Source organism: Thunnus maccoyii, chromosome 13 (genome assembly GCF_910596095.1).
Source record: "Thunnus maccoyii chromosome 13, fThuMac1.1, whole genome shotgun sequence".
NCBI classification, from domain to species: domain Eukaryota; kingdom Metazoa; phylum Chordata; class Actinopteri; order Scombriformes; family Scombridae; genus Thunnus; species Thunnus maccoyii.
The window spans coordinates 23,344,052-23,362,007 of record NC_056545.1 but is presented as its reverse complement, the minus strand read 5'-3'; the positions used below and the strand labels follow the sequence as shown (position 1 = coordinate 23,362,007).

At 40.9% G+C, this 17,956-nt stretch overlaps 1 protein-coding gene across 8 annotated transcripts in view; it reads left to right on the top strand.

Annotated features, from left to right (window-relative positions):
- Positions 1-16,521, top strand: part of acaca (acetyl-CoA carboxylase alpha) — a 33,832-nt gene extending 17,311 nt beyond the window's left edge. For 5 of the 8 annotated variants that reach the window (XM_042430242.1, XM_042430244.1, XM_042430243.1 and 2 more), the window contains 23 exons: positions 1-57; positions 320-364; positions 1,915-1,956; positions 2,569-2,784; positions 2,926-3,081; positions 3,206-3,430; positions 4,529-4,684; positions 4,779-4,925; positions 5,338-5,607; positions 5,814-5,911; positions 6,100-6,220; positions 6,418-6,528; positions 8,791-8,934; positions 9,056-9,176; positions 10,433-10,529; positions 10,657-10,753; positions 10,864-10,999; positions 11,077-11,254; positions 11,340-11,452; positions 12,105-12,259; positions 13,047-13,217; positions 14,443-14,579; positions 14,747-16,521. In XM_042430242.1, the coding sequence (XP_042286176.1) occupies positions 1-57; positions 320-364; positions 1,915-1,956; positions 2,569-2,784; positions 2,926-3,081; positions 3,206-3,430; positions 4,529-4,684; positions 4,779-4,925; positions 5,338-5,607; positions 5,814-5,911; positions 6,100-6,220; positions 6,418-6,528; positions 8,791-8,934; positions 9,056-9,176; positions 10,433-10,529; positions 10,657-10,753; positions 10,864-10,999; positions 11,077-11,254; positions 11,340-11,452; positions 12,105-12,259; positions 13,047-13,217; positions 14,443-14,579; positions 14,747-14,873 (3,120 nt within the window). In that variant the 3' untranslated portion in view covers positions 14,874-16,521. The remainder of the gene's footprint in view (positions 58-319; positions 365-1,914; positions 1,957-2,568; positions 2,785-2,925; positions 3,082-3,205; positions 3,431-4,528; positions 4,685-4,778; positions 4,926-5,337; positions 5,608-5,813; positions 5,912-6,099; positions 6,221-6,417; positions 6,529-8,790; positions 8,935-9,055; positions 9,177-10,432; positions 10,530-10,656; positions 10,754-10,863; positions 11,000-11,076; positions 11,255-11,339; positions 11,453-12,104; positions 12,260-13,046; positions 13,218-14,442; positions 14,580-14,746) is intronic. The other 3 variants (XM_042430249.1, XM_042430248.1, XM_042430245.1) reach the window with 1 other exon arrangement.
- Positions 16,522-17,956: the final 1,435 nt, after the last annotated feature.

The window sequence follows — 17,956 nt, the reverse complement described above, 5'->3', positions numbered from 1 at the left end:
AAATCTCTGCTGTTTGAACATGGCATCCGTAGGCTGACTTTCCTTGTGGCTCAGAAGGTGAGAGTCTTTAGTCATGTTTACCAAGTCAATCTGTTTTGTCACAATCTGCCGCCTTGCATGTCACCAATTCAATTGTTTTTGAGTAGCATGCATCAAAAATAATATAATATACTAATATTTTATTAATGACCTATATGTGAATGAAATGAATGTTTTAATTGTAATAATTTGAGGTAATTTGCATTTGAAATTTAGCTTAATACCTCTTTGTCTGTATCTCCTTCTGCATGCCTTGCTTTTGCTGCATTTATGATGACAGGATTTCAGGAAGCAAGTCAACTGTGAGGTGGACCAAAGGTTTCATGTAAGTAGAGGAAGACAAAGGAATTGAGGACAGGTGCCTCCTTGATTTTAATTATTGGACAAGTCTTGTTGCATCTGGTAAAAACAAGTCAGTAATAGAATAATAGACTCCTGGGACTTATTCACGTCTCTGTCCCAGGTGATCTCACAATTACAAAAGGCCCTACCAGGAAGGTGCACATTAAATATTGAGACAGCTAGCTGCAACATATTATTAGGTGTGCTGACACCAGCACACCTGAAACCTTTTCCAGATTGTTTCATAGTTGACAACCCACTAGAAGTAGATAAATGAGTGAAGATAGTATACTGATTCTTCATAGGTTTCATCAAGCAGCGACTGGTTCATCGTTTCGTTAGAAGCTGTGGAAAGAGGACGCTTATTCAACTCTGTTGTGCCAGCATGAATAAATGAAACATAACCCACCGTTGTGTTAAATCAATAAAGGCTTGGGTTAACAACTGTTTGTTTTTTGAGCAACAGCTTCAAGACTTCATTAAAGCCCCTGTACCAATTCATTGCTTAGATTTTGTCACCTTGAAATCACAATTGTTAGTGCCCTGCAGTAATGTGTGCACACATTTTTAGCATGATAAGCCAAGTAGGAATTGAACCTACAATCATGGCAATTTTGTGACAATCCCTGCCGATTGTACTGTAGTACACTGGACCACATTTATCTTTCCAGATTTGACCCATTATCAACACCTTAGTAGCATTCAGATGATGGCGATAATGACAGGGATTTGGGAAAGGATTACATTTTGAGAAATGCCCTGATCTTTTGCCTCTGGTGTTATTTGGACAATGGGCTTTGATTTTTCTTTTGATGGGACCACAGTCTCTGATGAGAACTTATTATGCTAGCTAGTGTGACTGTCATTATGTGGCCCTTGTTACATGGAGGGTTTTGTTTTAGTAGTTTGCACCATTCTGCAAGCTCACCCTAAAATGTTTTTCTCATTTCACTACATTGTAGAGGTGGTGAATATGATGTGTAATCACAGTGTCAAATCATGGCTGTGGAGGTTTTCAGTGTGTTGCTCTGTCGTTATTATGAAGGCTGTGAGCTGATGAGAGCATCTCCAATCGGTTTGGCATTGTTTTGGCAAGTGGGACACTTTATCTAATAACGTCCAACAGGGCTAGCAGGCATTATTCAGAGAATCAAATGTCTCTGAAAAAAGGAAATGTTTTATTCATTAGTGTAGTGAGTGGTGCTATATATGTAGCCTATTACCATGACTGTGTGAGCTTGTCGTCAGAGTGAATACACAGTGTTTCCCTGATAGATAAATTACCGTAGTAAAGGTGCACGGGGCCCACAGCATATACAACAAGGAACTGATGATCACTGCATAATACTCCATATATACTGGTGTAGCAATTTAAGACATGCCCAGAATAGCTTATCTTCACCTGTGATTAGATTTATAGTTGGTGCATGTCTAACTAATTTGGTATTTGTTGTTTTGGTTTACAACCAAGGTTTTTGTTATGAAGACATGTTGATGTTTTTTTCCATCTCTATCTCACTATCTTCCACACAGAGAGAATTTCCCAAATTTTTCACATTCCGTGCCAGAGACAAGGTAAGCGTCAAATCATCACTCCTACTGTAAAAATTTTTGATGGCCAAATTGGTGTTGGCCCATGTGGAAAAGACCAAGTCTATTAAAAAATATGTGTTTATTAAGTCTATTAACAAAACATTTGCCAGATTATTATGGCATTGAAAATTTCAATGTGGACACATTTTTCATTTAGCCAGGAGACCATTCAAAACTATGTTGTGGTTATAAGAAACAACTTTTCAACCCTTTGGCTGTGTTGAATTTCACTCTATCACAGTTAGTGATGGCTCTTCCTCTCCGTTACCCCTGATAGTTTCACTACAATGACACCACCAAAACTCATTAAAGTAATGAACTCTTTAATTATGTCTCCCATTTAAGAGAAATGACACCCATTAGCAGCTTTCTGAGATTGAGATTGCCCCTGATTTCATTTACTTAATACAGTGTGTGGCTCACAGGCATCTTTCTGTTGTATGAAGTCAGTGTTCCTGAAATTGTCAATTTGAGCTATTTTTGTTAATTGAAGAGATGATGGCAGGGAAAACTAATTGTAAAGAAAAAGTTCCTTTGGAAAGTCTTGTGTAGTGTATTGCTGTTGGTGATTGTGTCCTGCCTGTGTCTCCATAGTTCGAAGAGGACAGGATCTATCGTCACTTGGAGCCGGCACTAGCTTTCCAATTGGAGCTCAACCGCATGCGTAATTTCGCCCTGACTGCCATTCCATGTGCCAACCATAAGATGCACCTGTACCTGGGTGCAGCCCGTGTGGAGGTGGGGACAGAGGTTACAGACTACCGTTTCTTCGTGCGAGCCATTATCCGCCACTCTGATCTAGTCACAAAGGTGAGACCACAGAAGAACAAAAAGGAACTTTTGTATTAGTTTTGTATTCTTGATGATTTTTTATCATATTCAAATATAAAATACAAATTAATCACACCTGCTCCTTACTGACTGTTTTGTTTCTATCTGTTCGTTCACTAGGAGGCCTCCTTTGAGTACCTTCACAATGAAGCAGAGCGTCTGCTGCTGGAGGCCATGGATGAGCTGGAGGTGGCTTTCAACAACACAACTGTACGAACAGACTGCAACCATATCTTCCTCAATTTTGTCCCCACAGTCATCATGGACCCATCAAAGGTTTGTGAAACAGTCAAACACACACATGCACATCTCTGATTCACTGTTGGACCACAGCTCACGTTGTTAGTAATGAGTTGAACATCTGCTTCTCACTAATCTTTCTCTACAAACTTATGTTCAGATCGAGGAGTCTGTGCGCTCCATGGTGATGCGTTACGGTAGCCGCCTGTGGAAGCTGCGTGTCCTGCAGGCCGAACTGAAAATTAACATCCGCCTGACTCCAACAGGAAAGCAAATTCCCATCCGCCTCTTCCTCACCAACGAATCAGGCTACTACCTGGACATCAGCCTGTACAAGGAGGTCACTGATTCCCGAACGGGACAGGTGGGGCCCAAAGACCGACAGGTGGGGCACTCATACATTTTCCATCTCATCTGCTCACTATCCAGTCACTGGCAAAGGGCTTCTGCTCCATCCTGGAACCCTCAGCTCCCAGAATGCAATTTACTAGCCTCTCTTGTAAAGTTAAAGATGACGTTTGTCATTTTTATGCAGTAGAATATAGAATTTCTGATTTTTTTAAAACTGAGTTGGATTAGAGATCCAGTATGGTGTCTTGCCCTTAGCCTGGTGGACTTTCTTTTAGTAATATGTTTCTCCTCGCAGCTGATCTGGTAAGTTACACTTCATCCATCCAGCCATCCCTCCATCCATCCATCATCACATCCATCATCACATCCATCATTACATCCATCCACGCAGTTGTAAGTCAGTGTTGAATAACTGTAATAGGCTTTGGTAAATTCTACATGAGGCAAAAGACAAAAAATCCCATTACCTTGGTACATATTTCACCTGTTGTTTTTCTGTCTGTCTTTGTTAATTTTGCTGGGTGGTCACTTTAGTTTCATAATAGTGAATGTGAGAGAATTAAGTTTCCATTTAAAGATTCAAGACATGGTTGGGAATGAACTGGTAGCATTTCTTGCATTGAATTTGAAGAAAATGAGTAATGTTGGGAGTTTAGAATAAGCCAAAGTCTAGTTGCAAGATAATGTGGATGTTTTTAGTGTGAAGTGCAATGCTGTTGGGACAAAACAACATACTGTTGAACGAGGTGTTGTGGGCCTATAACAGTCAGTGATTGGAAGAGCCTGCTTATAAGAGGTGGCAAGTGAATGGTTCTGTCTGTCTGATAGCCCTGAAAATGTATGATGCTGTGGCTTGATGTCCTCTTAAGGCTGTCACCACTCCCTGTGTACATTGTTAACATCTGAGTTGTGCTTCTGTGTGAACATGTGCACTAGTGTATAGTACAAGCGATTGCTACATAGGCCACTTTGTACTGGTTAATCTTGTAGCAGTGGGTATAATAGATGTGCTTTATCATCAACATCATCATTGTCACAATCATGATTTTTTTTTTTTTGTTACCTTAATGCCAAGGTTGTTAAAGAAGTCAGTACATCTGTAAAGTGACTCCCTGCCTCCTTTCTTGTCCAGATCATGTTCCAAGCATATGGAGACAAGCAGGGTCCTTTGCATGGCATGCTCATCAACACACCCTATGTCACCAAGGACCTGCTGCAGTCTAAGCGCTTCCAGGCGCAGTCTCTGGGCACCACCTATGTCTACGACTTTCCAGAAATGTTCAGACAGGTAAAGTAGAAAAAACTATTAACTTAGATCTTGACTATTGTGCTTGGAGTTTGATAGAATAAATTGACTCTGACTATTGCATCTCTTTATCCAGGCTCTGAAAAAGCTGTGGCACTCTAGCCAAGCCTATGCCAACTTGCCCAAATGCCCTCTTCCCTCTGAGCTGCTCACCTTCACAGAGCTGGTTCTGGATGCCCAGGGTCAGCTGGTGCAGATGAATCGACTGCCAGGAGGCAACGAGGTTTGTTTTTTAAGTTTGATACATGAACAATAAAAATAAGAAGACGTTTATTTTGACATGACCTTTTTTCTTCATCTGTCCACCTCCTATGTCGTGTGCAATTTCCCTTTTACTGTCGGTGTGACTCCATTTCTTCGGCTCTGTTGTTGCGTGATTAATACCGTTATCACATGGTAAAACTTCATGCATCATTGAAAGTTTATTGAGAAATAAAACCTAATTCTGCATATACTATATAAAATAAAATAGAATGCTTGGGTCTGAATTCCAGCTCGAAAACCATGTAGAATTTCAGACTTAATCTCCATCCAAATTACACAACATAATTAATGTCTAACCTATAAACTAATGATTTATAGATTGATCAGTAATGTGTCTCTAGTAAGTAAGATTTTCTGTTCTGTCTGTCCAGATTGGTATGGTGGCATGGCGGATGACCCTGCGCACGCCAGAATATCCAGCTGGACGTGAGATCATCGTCATAAGTAATGACATCACACACAAGATAGGGTCATTTGGGCCCCAGGAGGACATGTTATTCCTGCGAGCCTCAGAGATGGCACGAGAGAGCGGCATCCCTCGAATCTACATCGCAGCCAACAGCGGTGCCCGCATTGGCCTGGCAGAGGAGATCAGACACATGTTCCATGTGGCCTGGCAAGATCCAGCTGACCCCTATAAGGTCAGCCAGCAAAGTCTCAGTCACGTACCATTGCATTTGTGGGCTTCCTTTACTGAATTTGATATAACCATTTTAGATTTTGTTATCCAAAATTCCCCAACTTAGTCTTTTCTTTTCTTGCCTTTAAAAATATTTATCGGCCTTTTTTCTTTTGCATCCACATCACTGTCTATTATAACTAAGCTGATTGTTATATTCCCCCGCAGGGTTTCAAGTATCTCTACCTTACACCTCAGGATTATAAGAAGGTTTCAGCCCTGAACTCCGTGCATTGCGAGCATGTGGAGGATGAGGGAGAATCCAGGTACATCTGTCTTATTACATATCAGGACACTTAATTTTGTGAGGACATGATTGTGCAAACTGGCGTTGTATCAGTGTGCATGACTGGATGATTTGAAGCCCACGAGATTACAACCAAGGTGACAGCGGGAGGGAAAGCTATTAGACGGTCACGTCTAGCTGTGAGTGAATATATGTGTTGTCATGCAGGTACAAGATCACTGACATCATAGGAAAGGATGAGGGGCTGGGTGTGGAGAATCTGAAAGGGTCTGGGATGATTGCTGGAGAATCCTCTCTGGCTTATGAGGAGATCATCACCATGAACCTGGTAAGACTGAAGTAGGCACACTTGTGTACAAAAAACACATACATGCATACATGTAGTCTCCTCCTTAGCCTTGAGCTGTAAGCTTGTGTGATATCAATGACTGACGTGTTCCATACAAAGAGTTCATTTGCTTGCGAGCTTGCATCCAGTATCTTTACACTTATTAAAAGCCTTAACGTGATTGTCTTGCCCTAAAGGTCACATGCCGAGCCATAGGGATCGGGGCCTATCTGGTGAGGCTTGGACAGCGAACCATTCAAGTGGACAACTCTCACATCATCCTCACTGGAGCTGGAGCACTCAACAAGGTAAAATTTCCAATATAAATGTGGATTTCAGTCCATTATAGAGAGTGTAGTATTATAGAGTGTTTTTAATTGAAAATACGATGCTGGTGTGTGTGTCTGCACTGTGTTTCTCCTGTGACACCGAATGAGCACCAAATGAGTTATCTCTAAATTCAGACAATTAATCGACTGCATTTTAATGAGGAATTCACTATAAATATTCATTAGTTGGCTATTAAAATTTTCTGCTATATGAGAGGAAGGAAAGGAGCTGTGTGCGCATGTGTAAACAATTTTTTGCGACTGATGGTCTGTTTTTATTTTTTACAATAAATATATGGAGAAGAAACAGGAATTCCAGATTGTGAACCAGGACATGACGGGGTCGAATGAAGAAATTGGAAAAGTGTACTATGATTTTGATGCTTGTTCCAACTCGGCGATCAGGCCTCCTTCTGCCTCGTTATGTTCTACTAGGATTCCCTTTCAATCCCAACCACAGGCCTGCCTGCCACTCATAGTGGAATAATTGAAAACGAAGCATGAAGTTGTATTTGCATAGAAATAGACTGACATGCCTGAGGCTGCAGCGCAGGACACCCATATCATTTGTTTTTAATCAAAATGAAAAGTTTTGCTGAGGCAGATTGTTTCCTGCATGCAGTTGATCGGTGTGTGTGTGTGTGCGCGTGTGCATGCCTACATGCTTCACTACCTCCTCTTGTCTTGCTTTCCATTCTCTGTCCTTGTCAGTGCATTAAGATGACTCCATTTCAAATTAGATGACAGATAGCAACATGACAAATCATGCAAATGGCCCAATGATGGCATACCTATTTGCTGAAAGCTGAATTGTTTTTAGATGTCCCCACTGTTTAGCTTCATTTGTGAAAATACACAATGTGGAATGTATTGCAATATATTCTTTGTTTACAACTGATTGTCTTAATTCTAAAATGGTGATTTTATTGGCAACACAAAGGATTTTTTTTTTGTTTTTGTTTTTTTCTCATTCATCATCATGTAGTTTCCTGGCTATTAACTGAAACTTAATGGAGAGCAGGAGGCTGCCACCCAGAGATCATCATTTCATTAGCTGCTGGAAAGCTCTCATATTTTCATGGGGACTGGATAGTAACTACTAGCACAAATACCCCAGTGAGCTGTTACATCCAGTTGGCCTCTCTTTTCTTCCCCCCAGTCATCTCCCTCTGTCCCTGCTCCTATATCCCCTTCTCTTCTCTCTGCTGTGAAATCTTAATGAAGCCAGCGATGGCCGGAGGCACAGGGGCTTTGTGTATGTCAAGGTGACTGCAATGTTTCTTGGGGCCGCAGGCTTTCCTGACAGCTTTAGGAGAGTGCCCTAGATTTGTAGGCAGATACATAACCATTAATGGTAATAAAGAAAGTAAATGATGGCTGAAAAGGTGAGAGCGGAGGGTAGGGATTGAGCTCCTCTCTGATTTTTATGGAGCCATGTCAGGGCCCTGCCACCTGTTCTTGCCTGCTTATGAAAATAGGGTGGGCTGGGAGTGAGATTTTATGGCTTCAGGTTGGCACAGGGGCACTTTCGAGGGCAAAAGTAGTTTGGTGGCTTCTATCTCACCATGATACAATAGACTCATATCATCACAGAATTCTGAATAAAGACAGCAACCAAAAAGGAATGTGAGCCACTTGCAAGCATGTGAATGAATGAAGTCCTTTGGAGAAAGGGCACGTGTTAATTCACACCGTCTGTTAGAAAATCCCCTAGAAAGAGTGGCAGGTGCTGCCACCCACCTGTAACTGCTGTGATAGAGATTTCTGGCTGCTGATCACCTGTACTGACGAGGCAGTGGGGCAATGTAATGCAGGGTCCCTGCTGTTACCTGGCATGTCTGTGTGCGATCACATTGATCCACAGTTCCCCAGACCAGAAGCCTGGTGACACCTTCCATTCTGAGCCAAGGTTGCACAACATGAGCAGTGGATTAACTCTGTTTCCTCCATTGGAGGGCAGAAAGAGGAGACTTTTAAAGGGTAAATTCACACTAAATTAAACTGGGCAGAAAACTGCTGCTCCGATTTTCAAGTATTTCTTACTAGAAGAGCTGCAGCAATTTTCTGCTGCATATGACTCAGTGTGATTTACCCTCAAAAGCCTTAGTTTTTAGGCATATACCCTGTCAATGGTGTATGCCTAAAAAGCCAGAGTCAAATGTCTGAAAGTCTGAGATTTCAAGAAAGAAAAATATTATCATTAAATATGAAATCCACACCTTTGTATTTCCCCTATGCTAGGTGCTGGGCAGAGAAGTGTACACATCGAATAACCAGCTTGGTGGAATTCAAATCATGCACAACAATGGTGTGACCCACAGTACTGTTTGTGATGACTTTGAGGGAGTCTTCACTCTCCTGCAGTGGCTGTCCTACATGCCCAAGGTAATATTTAGCTGTGGTGTTGAATAAGATGCTTTCAGTGTGATAAATGTACAGTTCATTTATTCCCATGTTTAGAGCTGTGTGGTTTTTATTGTAAAATATGGACATTTCTTTTCTTCAGTGTAAATCTAGTCCGGTGCCCATCCTCAACTCCAAGGATCCCATCGATCGGCCAGTGGAGTTTGTCCCTACAAAGGCTCCCTATGACCCTCGCTGGATGTTAGCAGGACGTCCCAGCCAGAGTGAGTGCCTTGTCTGAGTGTCCAGAGAAAAATCTAATGGAAACTTATTTTTGGGAACGTGTTGTGATTATATCATAATGTATTACTATTGATTACGTAAATATTAGTAAGTAGGAATTATTCTTTAAACTATTTTTGGGGGGTTTCTTGGATCCCATTTAACAAAACATTACCCATCTGATGTCATCAGGTGTCAAATTCAGTTAATTAAATCATTTAACTCATTTATCAATTTATCATTTATGGAGCAAAATGTCAAACATTTGCAATCAATGATCAAGCTCTCAGGTGTGAGGATTTCCTGCTTTTCTTTGTTTTTAAATAATTGGAAATTAAATATTTTTAAGTTTTGGATTATTACTAGTATGTTAGACAAAGCATGCAATTTTGAGATGTCAACTGAACATGTGATGGTTACATTTTATATGTATTTTATAGACCAAATGTTCAATGTTAATGACCAAATACTCAAACAACTGTTAGTTGCAGCCCTACATTCAGGACATCCTCTGCTCCAGTTGTGCTAAAGCTTGTATTGCCTTATATAGCATCCTGGCTAAAGCTATGATGACAATGACTCATACACTTTCACTTTTGCTCATTTCCTCTACTGTTCTCTCCATCCAAAATGCTTTATCAGCAGTTGTAAGCCTGGATTTTTCTCTTTTTTTGTTGTTGTTTAAAGTAAATATAAAGATTTATCATTTCAGCCTGATATTTCCTGGTTTAAAGGTTGAAAGAATTCATTACTAGAGAGAAGCTGTTAAGAAACTAAGAGAGAAACGGTGAAGCTTAATATCATGCTGCTAAAGGCAAGATCAAGATAGCACCAAAATGGATGCAGTGTGTTTTACACTGCAGGTCAGGACTGAGCAGGTTCCATATCAGTGTAATTACAGCAAGGAACAGCAAAGAGATTGGAGGGGGGAACTGTGTGGGAAGCCAGTCAACGTCTCTGGTAGTGATGAGTGGCGAGGCTTAATTGAATGGTAACCTCATAGACTGGGCATGTTTCTCAGGGTATGCAGGCAGAAAAATAGCTGAGCAAACCTCCTTATACAGTCATCCATCATGGTTGCTGACAAGATTACACATTCTGAGTTTAAATAAAATACACAACTTTGGACTCTATGAGAAAGAAAGCTATGGATTATACAAATAGAAGAAAAAAAGTTTTGCAATAATTAACTCTGCTTTCTTTCCTGTTTCACCCTTTTTTTACCATTATGCAATCTCTGTCCTCTCTGTATACAAAGGTCCAAAGGGTTCCTGGCAGAGCGGTTTCTTTGACCATGGCTCCTTCATAGAGATGATGCAGCCATGGGCTCAGAGTGTGGTGGTAGGCAGAGCCAGGTAAGTGCCCAAACAAAACTCTAAACCCACATGACATATTGCCAAAAAATGAATCAGTTTACACCATAGAGAAACATATTAGCTTTCAAAAATGTAGACATCAGCGCTGAGTGGCCTCTCTTCACAGACTGGGTGGTATACCTACTGGAGTGGTTGCTGTTGAAACCAGGTCAGTGGAGCTGTCAATCCCAGCCGATCCAGCCAATTTGGACTCAGAGGCTAAGGTAAGGGGGGGTCACCCAGTGCATATACTCAAGAGTGAACAGACACCAAACTATTTAGACATTTAAATATGCCCAGGTAGTGATGCTGACTTTGTGATTTGTATATTTAGATCATCCAGCAGGCAGGACAGGTGTGGTTCCCAGATTCTGCTTTCAAAACCGCTCAAGCCATTAAGGACCTGAACCGAGAGGGCCTTCCACTTATAGTATTTGCCAACTGGAGGGGCTTTTCCGGAGGAATGAAAGGTACTTCTGCTTTCATGGTAATCGGTCAATGTGGGATTAAACCTGTTCAGTATCTCATATGAAATTCTCCTTCTTAGATATGTACGACCAGGTGTTGAAGTTTGGGGCCTACATTGTGGACGGGCTGAGAGAGTACAAGCAGCCAGTTCTGGTTTATATTCCACCCCAGGCTGAGCTGAGGGGAGGCTCCTGGGTGGTTATAGATCCCACCATCAACCCTCGTCACATGGAGATGTACGCTGACAAGGACAGCCGGTGAGTTCGACGGAAAAGAGGGTTAAGGTTAAGTTGTAATTTTTATCAAACCACCTTTGTCCACTCAAACCATTCTTGTCTCCAGAGGTGGAGTGTTGGAGCCTGAAGGAACAGTGGAGATCAAGTTTAGGAGAAAGGACCTGGTGAAGACCATGAGAAGAGTTGATCCGGTCTACACTGGCTTGGCTGAAAGACTGGGTGAGTCCCTCGGTTCAATTCTAATTATAGCTCTTTACCAGCGTCTTTGTCCACTATAGCCTTGTCCTCATTTGTAGTGTCGTTCTCCCCTACTGTTTTAGTAAGAAGTAATATATCAGGTGGGAGCATGTGTGTGTTCACTGTTGTTCTTTATTTGGTGTTGATTGTATCATCTTCTCTGCACTCCCTTGGGAGATGTGTCAATCACAGCCTGCTTGGATCAATCACCAGCTCTGCTGTGCAACTTATTGATTTTCATTGGGGCTCAGAGAAACTGTGGTCCAATGCTGTGTGGGTTTAGCGCTTTGGGCGAACTAGTGAAATAGAGGGTTTGAGAGCTTACAGATTGGAATTGACAGAAATCAATCTTTGGTGACAGCAGCAAGGGGTTTGGGGGAGCGCTAAAACAAAATGCTGTTAGCAAGAGTTACTTCACAGCTGCATACTCATGTAGAACCTGATTTGATGGTAATGGGACTATAAGTGAAGGTCAAACATGTGAAGATAGAATTTTTGGCTTTAGCACCTAAACCCAATCCCTGTCATACCAATTAGCATTAACTGCAAATTCTTATCCATATACTCATCCATATAGCGTTTAGTAGTATTATTTTAAAACTCCTTGTACTTTGCTGTTCACTGTCTCCAACAGGAACCCCAGAGCTGAGCCCTCCTGATCGTAAAGAGCTGGAGACCAAGTTGAAGGAACGCGAGGAGTTTCTGCTGCCCATCTACCACCAGGTGGCTGTGCAGTTTGCAGACCTCCATGACACCCCGGGTCGTATGCAAGAGAAGGGCGTAATCACGGTGAGCACTTTTCTTTTTTATGCTGTCTTGTGTGCATGTATTGCTACAGTATGAATGTGCAGTATGTGAATAACTTGAAAAGCCCACAGGGGGAGTATCAGTCTAACTGCTGCTGCTGCACCTGCCCAGTGAATAATGTTTCATCTCACCAGGCTGTGAGGCTCGTCTTCATAATTATCTTCTGATGACCCTGGTCAATCACCTTAGAAAGCACAGAGCAGCCTCAGGCACCATCTCAGTCTGTGCCTTTCCAGTCCCATTGTTCACATACAAACACACACACACACACACACTTTGCTCACATGACCAGAGGTGTGTTACGGGTGGATGGTAGTCAGGGTATTTCCACACTATGGACTGTAAATACTCAATAACTGTACTGGTCTGCATCTTCTAATGAAGTATATCAGTTTTATAAGTACTGTATTTAAATCACTAAATCCACATCAATAGTGAAATTAATATTATAACCAGACTTCTCATAGACCTGAATTTAACTTTAAGTTGTTTGTAGTTTGAGTTAAATCAGACAGTTTGTTTTATGAATCCACACATATTAATATAGCCTACGGTTGTGTAATCAGTGGATTTGTTGACAGTATCTGTCAGGAATTTTCACATCAAATGTACCTTTTTATGTGGTCCAGCAGTGTTAAGCTAGAAAAAGTATCCATATCTATGTTTAAATTGTCATAAGGAATGAAACGCATTTTCTCATGTGATGATATTAAATGAGATGTTAAATGTGGGTGATAATAGCAGCTCTTTTGTCTTGTGCCTCTCACAGGATATCCTGGAATGGCAAACCTGCCGTCAGTTCTTCTACTGGCGTCTGCGGCGTCTGCTCCTGGAGGACACAGTAAAGAGGAAGATCCAAGCTGCCAACAGCGAGCTGACAGACGGCCAGATCCAGGCAATGCTGCGCCGCTGGTTTGTGGAGGCCGAGGGGGCTGTCAAGGTAACACTCACCCAACACTTTTAGGCTTTATTGGGCTTAATATTCAGTGACTTTGAGCTGGAAAATGTAGAAATTTTAAGGACTTTAAGGACTAAAAATTTAACTAAGAGTTACATTTAAAATGTTTCAAAGCAGCATTATTGAGTATGTTATTATATTGTTGTTATGTTTCACATCAGAACAGTAGATTGTGCACGTCACTAGTCCTTTATCGCAAACTTGTCATGTTTGCTCATGTATTTATAGATTTCATAGTTTGTTATCTACTCATAATAAAAGTCATTCAGTCTCCTGTGATGAATGATTGAGTGAGTCACTGACAGATAACTGTGTTTTCGGCATATAATGCCAGTATTAAATAGGTGATAGTGAACTCTAAATTAGTTTATTTCTTTTCAGGGAAGTTTGTAGATGCACTCAAGTAAACACCTTCCTAGCTGTTGGGAATAATTACAGAAGGTGTTATTTTTATCCTGAAATTCCATTCCCTTGTTTACAAGGTGTGCCAGATAAAGAAGTAGTTGGCATTCCTATTAAATCTTCGTGATTAAATACAGATGGAGTGATAACTGGTAATATATGAAAATAAACATCCCTCAGAGAAGCAGAAATGCTGTTCCTTCCAACCCAGTCTCAGGGCTCAGAGGACCAGCCAGGGGGGTGACAAGAGCCGGCCCAGCATTAGAGATCTCCTAAGAAGTGGCCTTCTTGTTAGCTAATATATTATCCCAATCAGGACTGGCTGTCTTAAGCCACAATTAATCACGGCCCTGGCACGTGCAGATAGGAGAGCAACACGCTGTTTCTTAATTAAAAGCAAACAGATTAAAAATGATTAATAAGGGCATTAAATGTTCTTGTGGACCTCAAGCAGGACTGTTCATAAAAAGGCAAGAGCCCATTAAACTCCTCCACCCTTAAATCTTTGCTAAGCCCTCCAGCCTGGCTTTGTTTGGGATCAGAGATGCCAGCACTCATGAATACTAATTACCTTATCAGGTCCAGTCAACAAGACATCAGACCCCCACTTTGTGCCTGTCCATCTCTTTTGTTGCTGTTGATATTTATTTTATGTGTGATATTCAATATATTTTATCATATATTATCTATAAGTCTCAAGATTGTTTACTTGCTGAACTTTTTTTGTTCACACTCAATCCATGAGAGTAAATGTGATTTCTAGGCTGTATTAATCCATAAATACTTTGAATCTCGCTCATAACAGGCCTATCTGTGGGATAACAATGAAGAGGTGGTGGGATGGCTGGAGAGACAACTAGCTGAAGAAGAGGGCGCAAGGTCTGTCATCGACGAGAACATCAAGTACATCCGCCGAGATCACATCCTCAAGCAGATTCGCAGGTGATGCTTCTAAGCAATGCTTCTTCAAAGCGGTGAAGAGTTATACAGCGCAACTCATTTTCACCTGTCATTACCCCCATCCGCCAACTTGACAAACATGTGAAATCCAGCTTTCCTTGCATGATTATGACGTTGTTTTCTTTTGTTTCCCCCCTTCTTATTTTCAGCCTCGTTCAAGCCAATCCCGAGGTTGCCATGGATTCTATTGTGCACATGACCCAGCACATCTCACCCACACAGAGAGCTGAGGTGGTCCGTATCCTGTCCACTATGGAGACGTCAGCCTCCTCCTAGTGTGAGCCCAGCCTCTCCTCCCTTCCTCCCTCCCTGCCTGGCTGGCTGGCTGAAGCACAGCTCAGGCCACAACCACAGCTAAAGGAGCCTGGCTCCTGACGGGGACCTGGACTGGAAACTGAGGCTGGATGAGCCAACGTGATGGCCCTTGGCAGTTGCCAGGTTACTGATGAATCGTTGGCAATGATTCTCACTAAGCTCGCTAAGAGTGCAGACGACTGACATCAATTATAACATTTTGTAAATGTCTTACACGTATGCTAGTGAGTAGATCAGTTTGTGTATTTTGTAATTAAGTGCAATTGAAAAATGACTAAAGAAATATCTAGTTACTAATATGTAATAATATGTTTGGAGTTTACACATTTGACCCAAGTGGATGTTTTCTGCTTCCATGATAATCAGTGGCCTCCATTCTTTTGAACTGGAGTGTACACAACAGTCCATTTAGACTGTTGTTGTCATATGAAAATGCACCTTGGTTTTTGACATATGCTTGTTCAGATTTGCAAGTGTTTTGATGACCAACAATGACAACACATTGCTGGAGGCATTAGCAAGAAAAGGGGTTTTACACCTTTAAGTAGGGAGCACTTAGTTACTTAACAGAGATGGGGGGACACTACAACAGATTTGGACAGGAGAGCCCAGCAGGGAGCAGAGACAAGGTCCCTTTTAGACCCTGGCTGTTTCACAGTTACCCTGCAGTGAGCAATGGGCAGCTCGGCTCACAACAATATAACAGCTGTCCCTTCTGTTCTCACTCTCACACATGCTGCTTCAGATGCACTTTACTGCTTACTGTTCTCTCACATTGCATCCAGAACCAAACCTGCACAGTTTCCACTGTTCTGGTATACATCTAGTGTACAAACATACACCCACATACACGCACAAAGTGATGCAAACAATAATACACTCAGAGGTGGTCATAATTTAAATGAGAATTGATAACACACAGAGTGGATAATAGCATGCTTGTTTAGAAAAATACTCTGTTCTCCCTTGGGTTATTATCATTATTTTTTCTTTTTTTGGACAACTATTGTGTTACTCCCAAAAACCAATCATTGGATGTTGAAGGGTTTTTATTTGTTTGTTTTTTTTTAAACTAAAGAACTATTTTTGAATTTACAATTAGATGGCTAAATCATTAAATGTGTGTTTGTGAAAGAACAAAGGCCACTGTTCACTGGACTTACATGTTACATGTCACATATGACATCTAATTTTAACTGTAATCCACATTAACTGTTTATTTAAAGTTTGTACTTTATGTATATGAAATGTCACTTATTTTTAATATTTTTTGAAAAATAATGCTTAAATCACATATTACTTCTCTACTTGAGTTTGTTACCAATAGCCAGACAACTGTATCATAAAAGGAAGAGTACATAATATGAAAACAGCAACATAATGTTGAATCCAGTTATGTAGTTCACTGTGTCATATGCTCTGCTTTAAAAGCAACATTAGCAATGTGAAATGGCTTCATGGTCAGTGCTGTGCCTTTTATGTGCCTGTATTGACACGTAGTCCAGTTGCTTTATAAGTGACTGTTTTTTTCCTATTCAAGAATGGAGAATGAATTAACAGTGATGATCTCTATATGTGTTTGCAAATTTAATAAAGCTTACCCAACTTAGTTTGAAGTGTGTTTGTGCAAAGTATTTAAAAGCCATATTTTTGTTACATTAAAAAAAAGGAAGAATGTGGTTTTAAAAAAAACAACTCAAGTTTCCAAGAATTTGCACTAATTTAATTTGTCAATTATTTGAATATATTGATGATCCTCAGGACAGATAATCACATCACTGGAAGCCTCATTAATTTTAGCAGTTGGAACAAAGTCTATTACTCTGGAGAGACATTTTCTGATTACTCGAAAATGATAGTCTTCCCATTCCTCAACCCACAGATGATTAAAGTGGCATTTTTTTCCCCTGGCTTTTAAACTTCAACAGTCTTAAGGAGGATGAAGCAGATCAAACAAATATTGAGGGATCTATCTCATCCTTTTTTTTTTATTATTGTGTCTCGTTCTTTCATATTATCCCCTTGGCTCTGTCAACTCTATTACCATCCTACCAACAAATATGTAAGACAAATTGAGTTGCATGCACCCAATACCCACCACAATTATAGGAGGCCCAATAAGAAAATGAGTCATTTGGCGGCATAATTGGAAATGTGCCTTGCTTGGTCTCTCTGGTCTCCCAGAGGGTTTTGCTCATTTGTGGTGGCATGCTAGGCTGGCTAATTCTTCTTTTAATCACTGACAAACTGCAGAATCAGTTTCCTTCCTAAACCACTGGAGTGGAGGGAGGAGGACTGTTTAGTGAAACTTAATGTTGTCCTTTCTCTGGTTTACAATTTTGGCCAGAAGTGTTGATTTACAATCAGATACATTTAGTTACATCAGTCTTGAAAGGCGGTGTTGGCCTTCCGTTATTCGATTAAAATAGCTACTTTTAAGTTAAAATAATAGAACCAAGCTGAGACATGTTTAAGCATCAAATCTCTGATGTCCCTACAGAAGGTTTGGTAAGCTAAATGGTAAATGATAAATCCATGTGCCTGAGCACACAACAATCTTGAAATGCATCAAAATGGTTGGCCATAGCAGTCAAGCTCAGGTCACAACTCAACCCAAGGCCTATTATAAACTTATCTATTATCCATTTATTTTTACAGGACTTATATTTTTTACTCTCTGATTACCAAGCCCCAAAGGCTGCTTGTTCCAGGCAGAACTGTGACAAAAAGGGAGGAGGAAACAGCAAGAAATATTCATGTAAAAAAAAAGGAGAAAATCAGTGTCTGTGATGAGATTGAAATGGAGGCATTAAGATAGCGCAGAGGGGAGACTCAATCATGCATCCGAGGGAACCATAATTCCACATTCACGCGTCTCAATGACTTGACAGCACTTGAGAGACAATGCCTATGACCCAGTTGCAGGATTCCAATTAGCGGGGTGTATGCAACAGTTGAGATGAAAAGCGTACAGGGTCTTTACAGAGCCCTAGGGTTGTCTGATTACTGCCTGAAAACAAAAGTCTTCTGCCCGTGACAAAGAG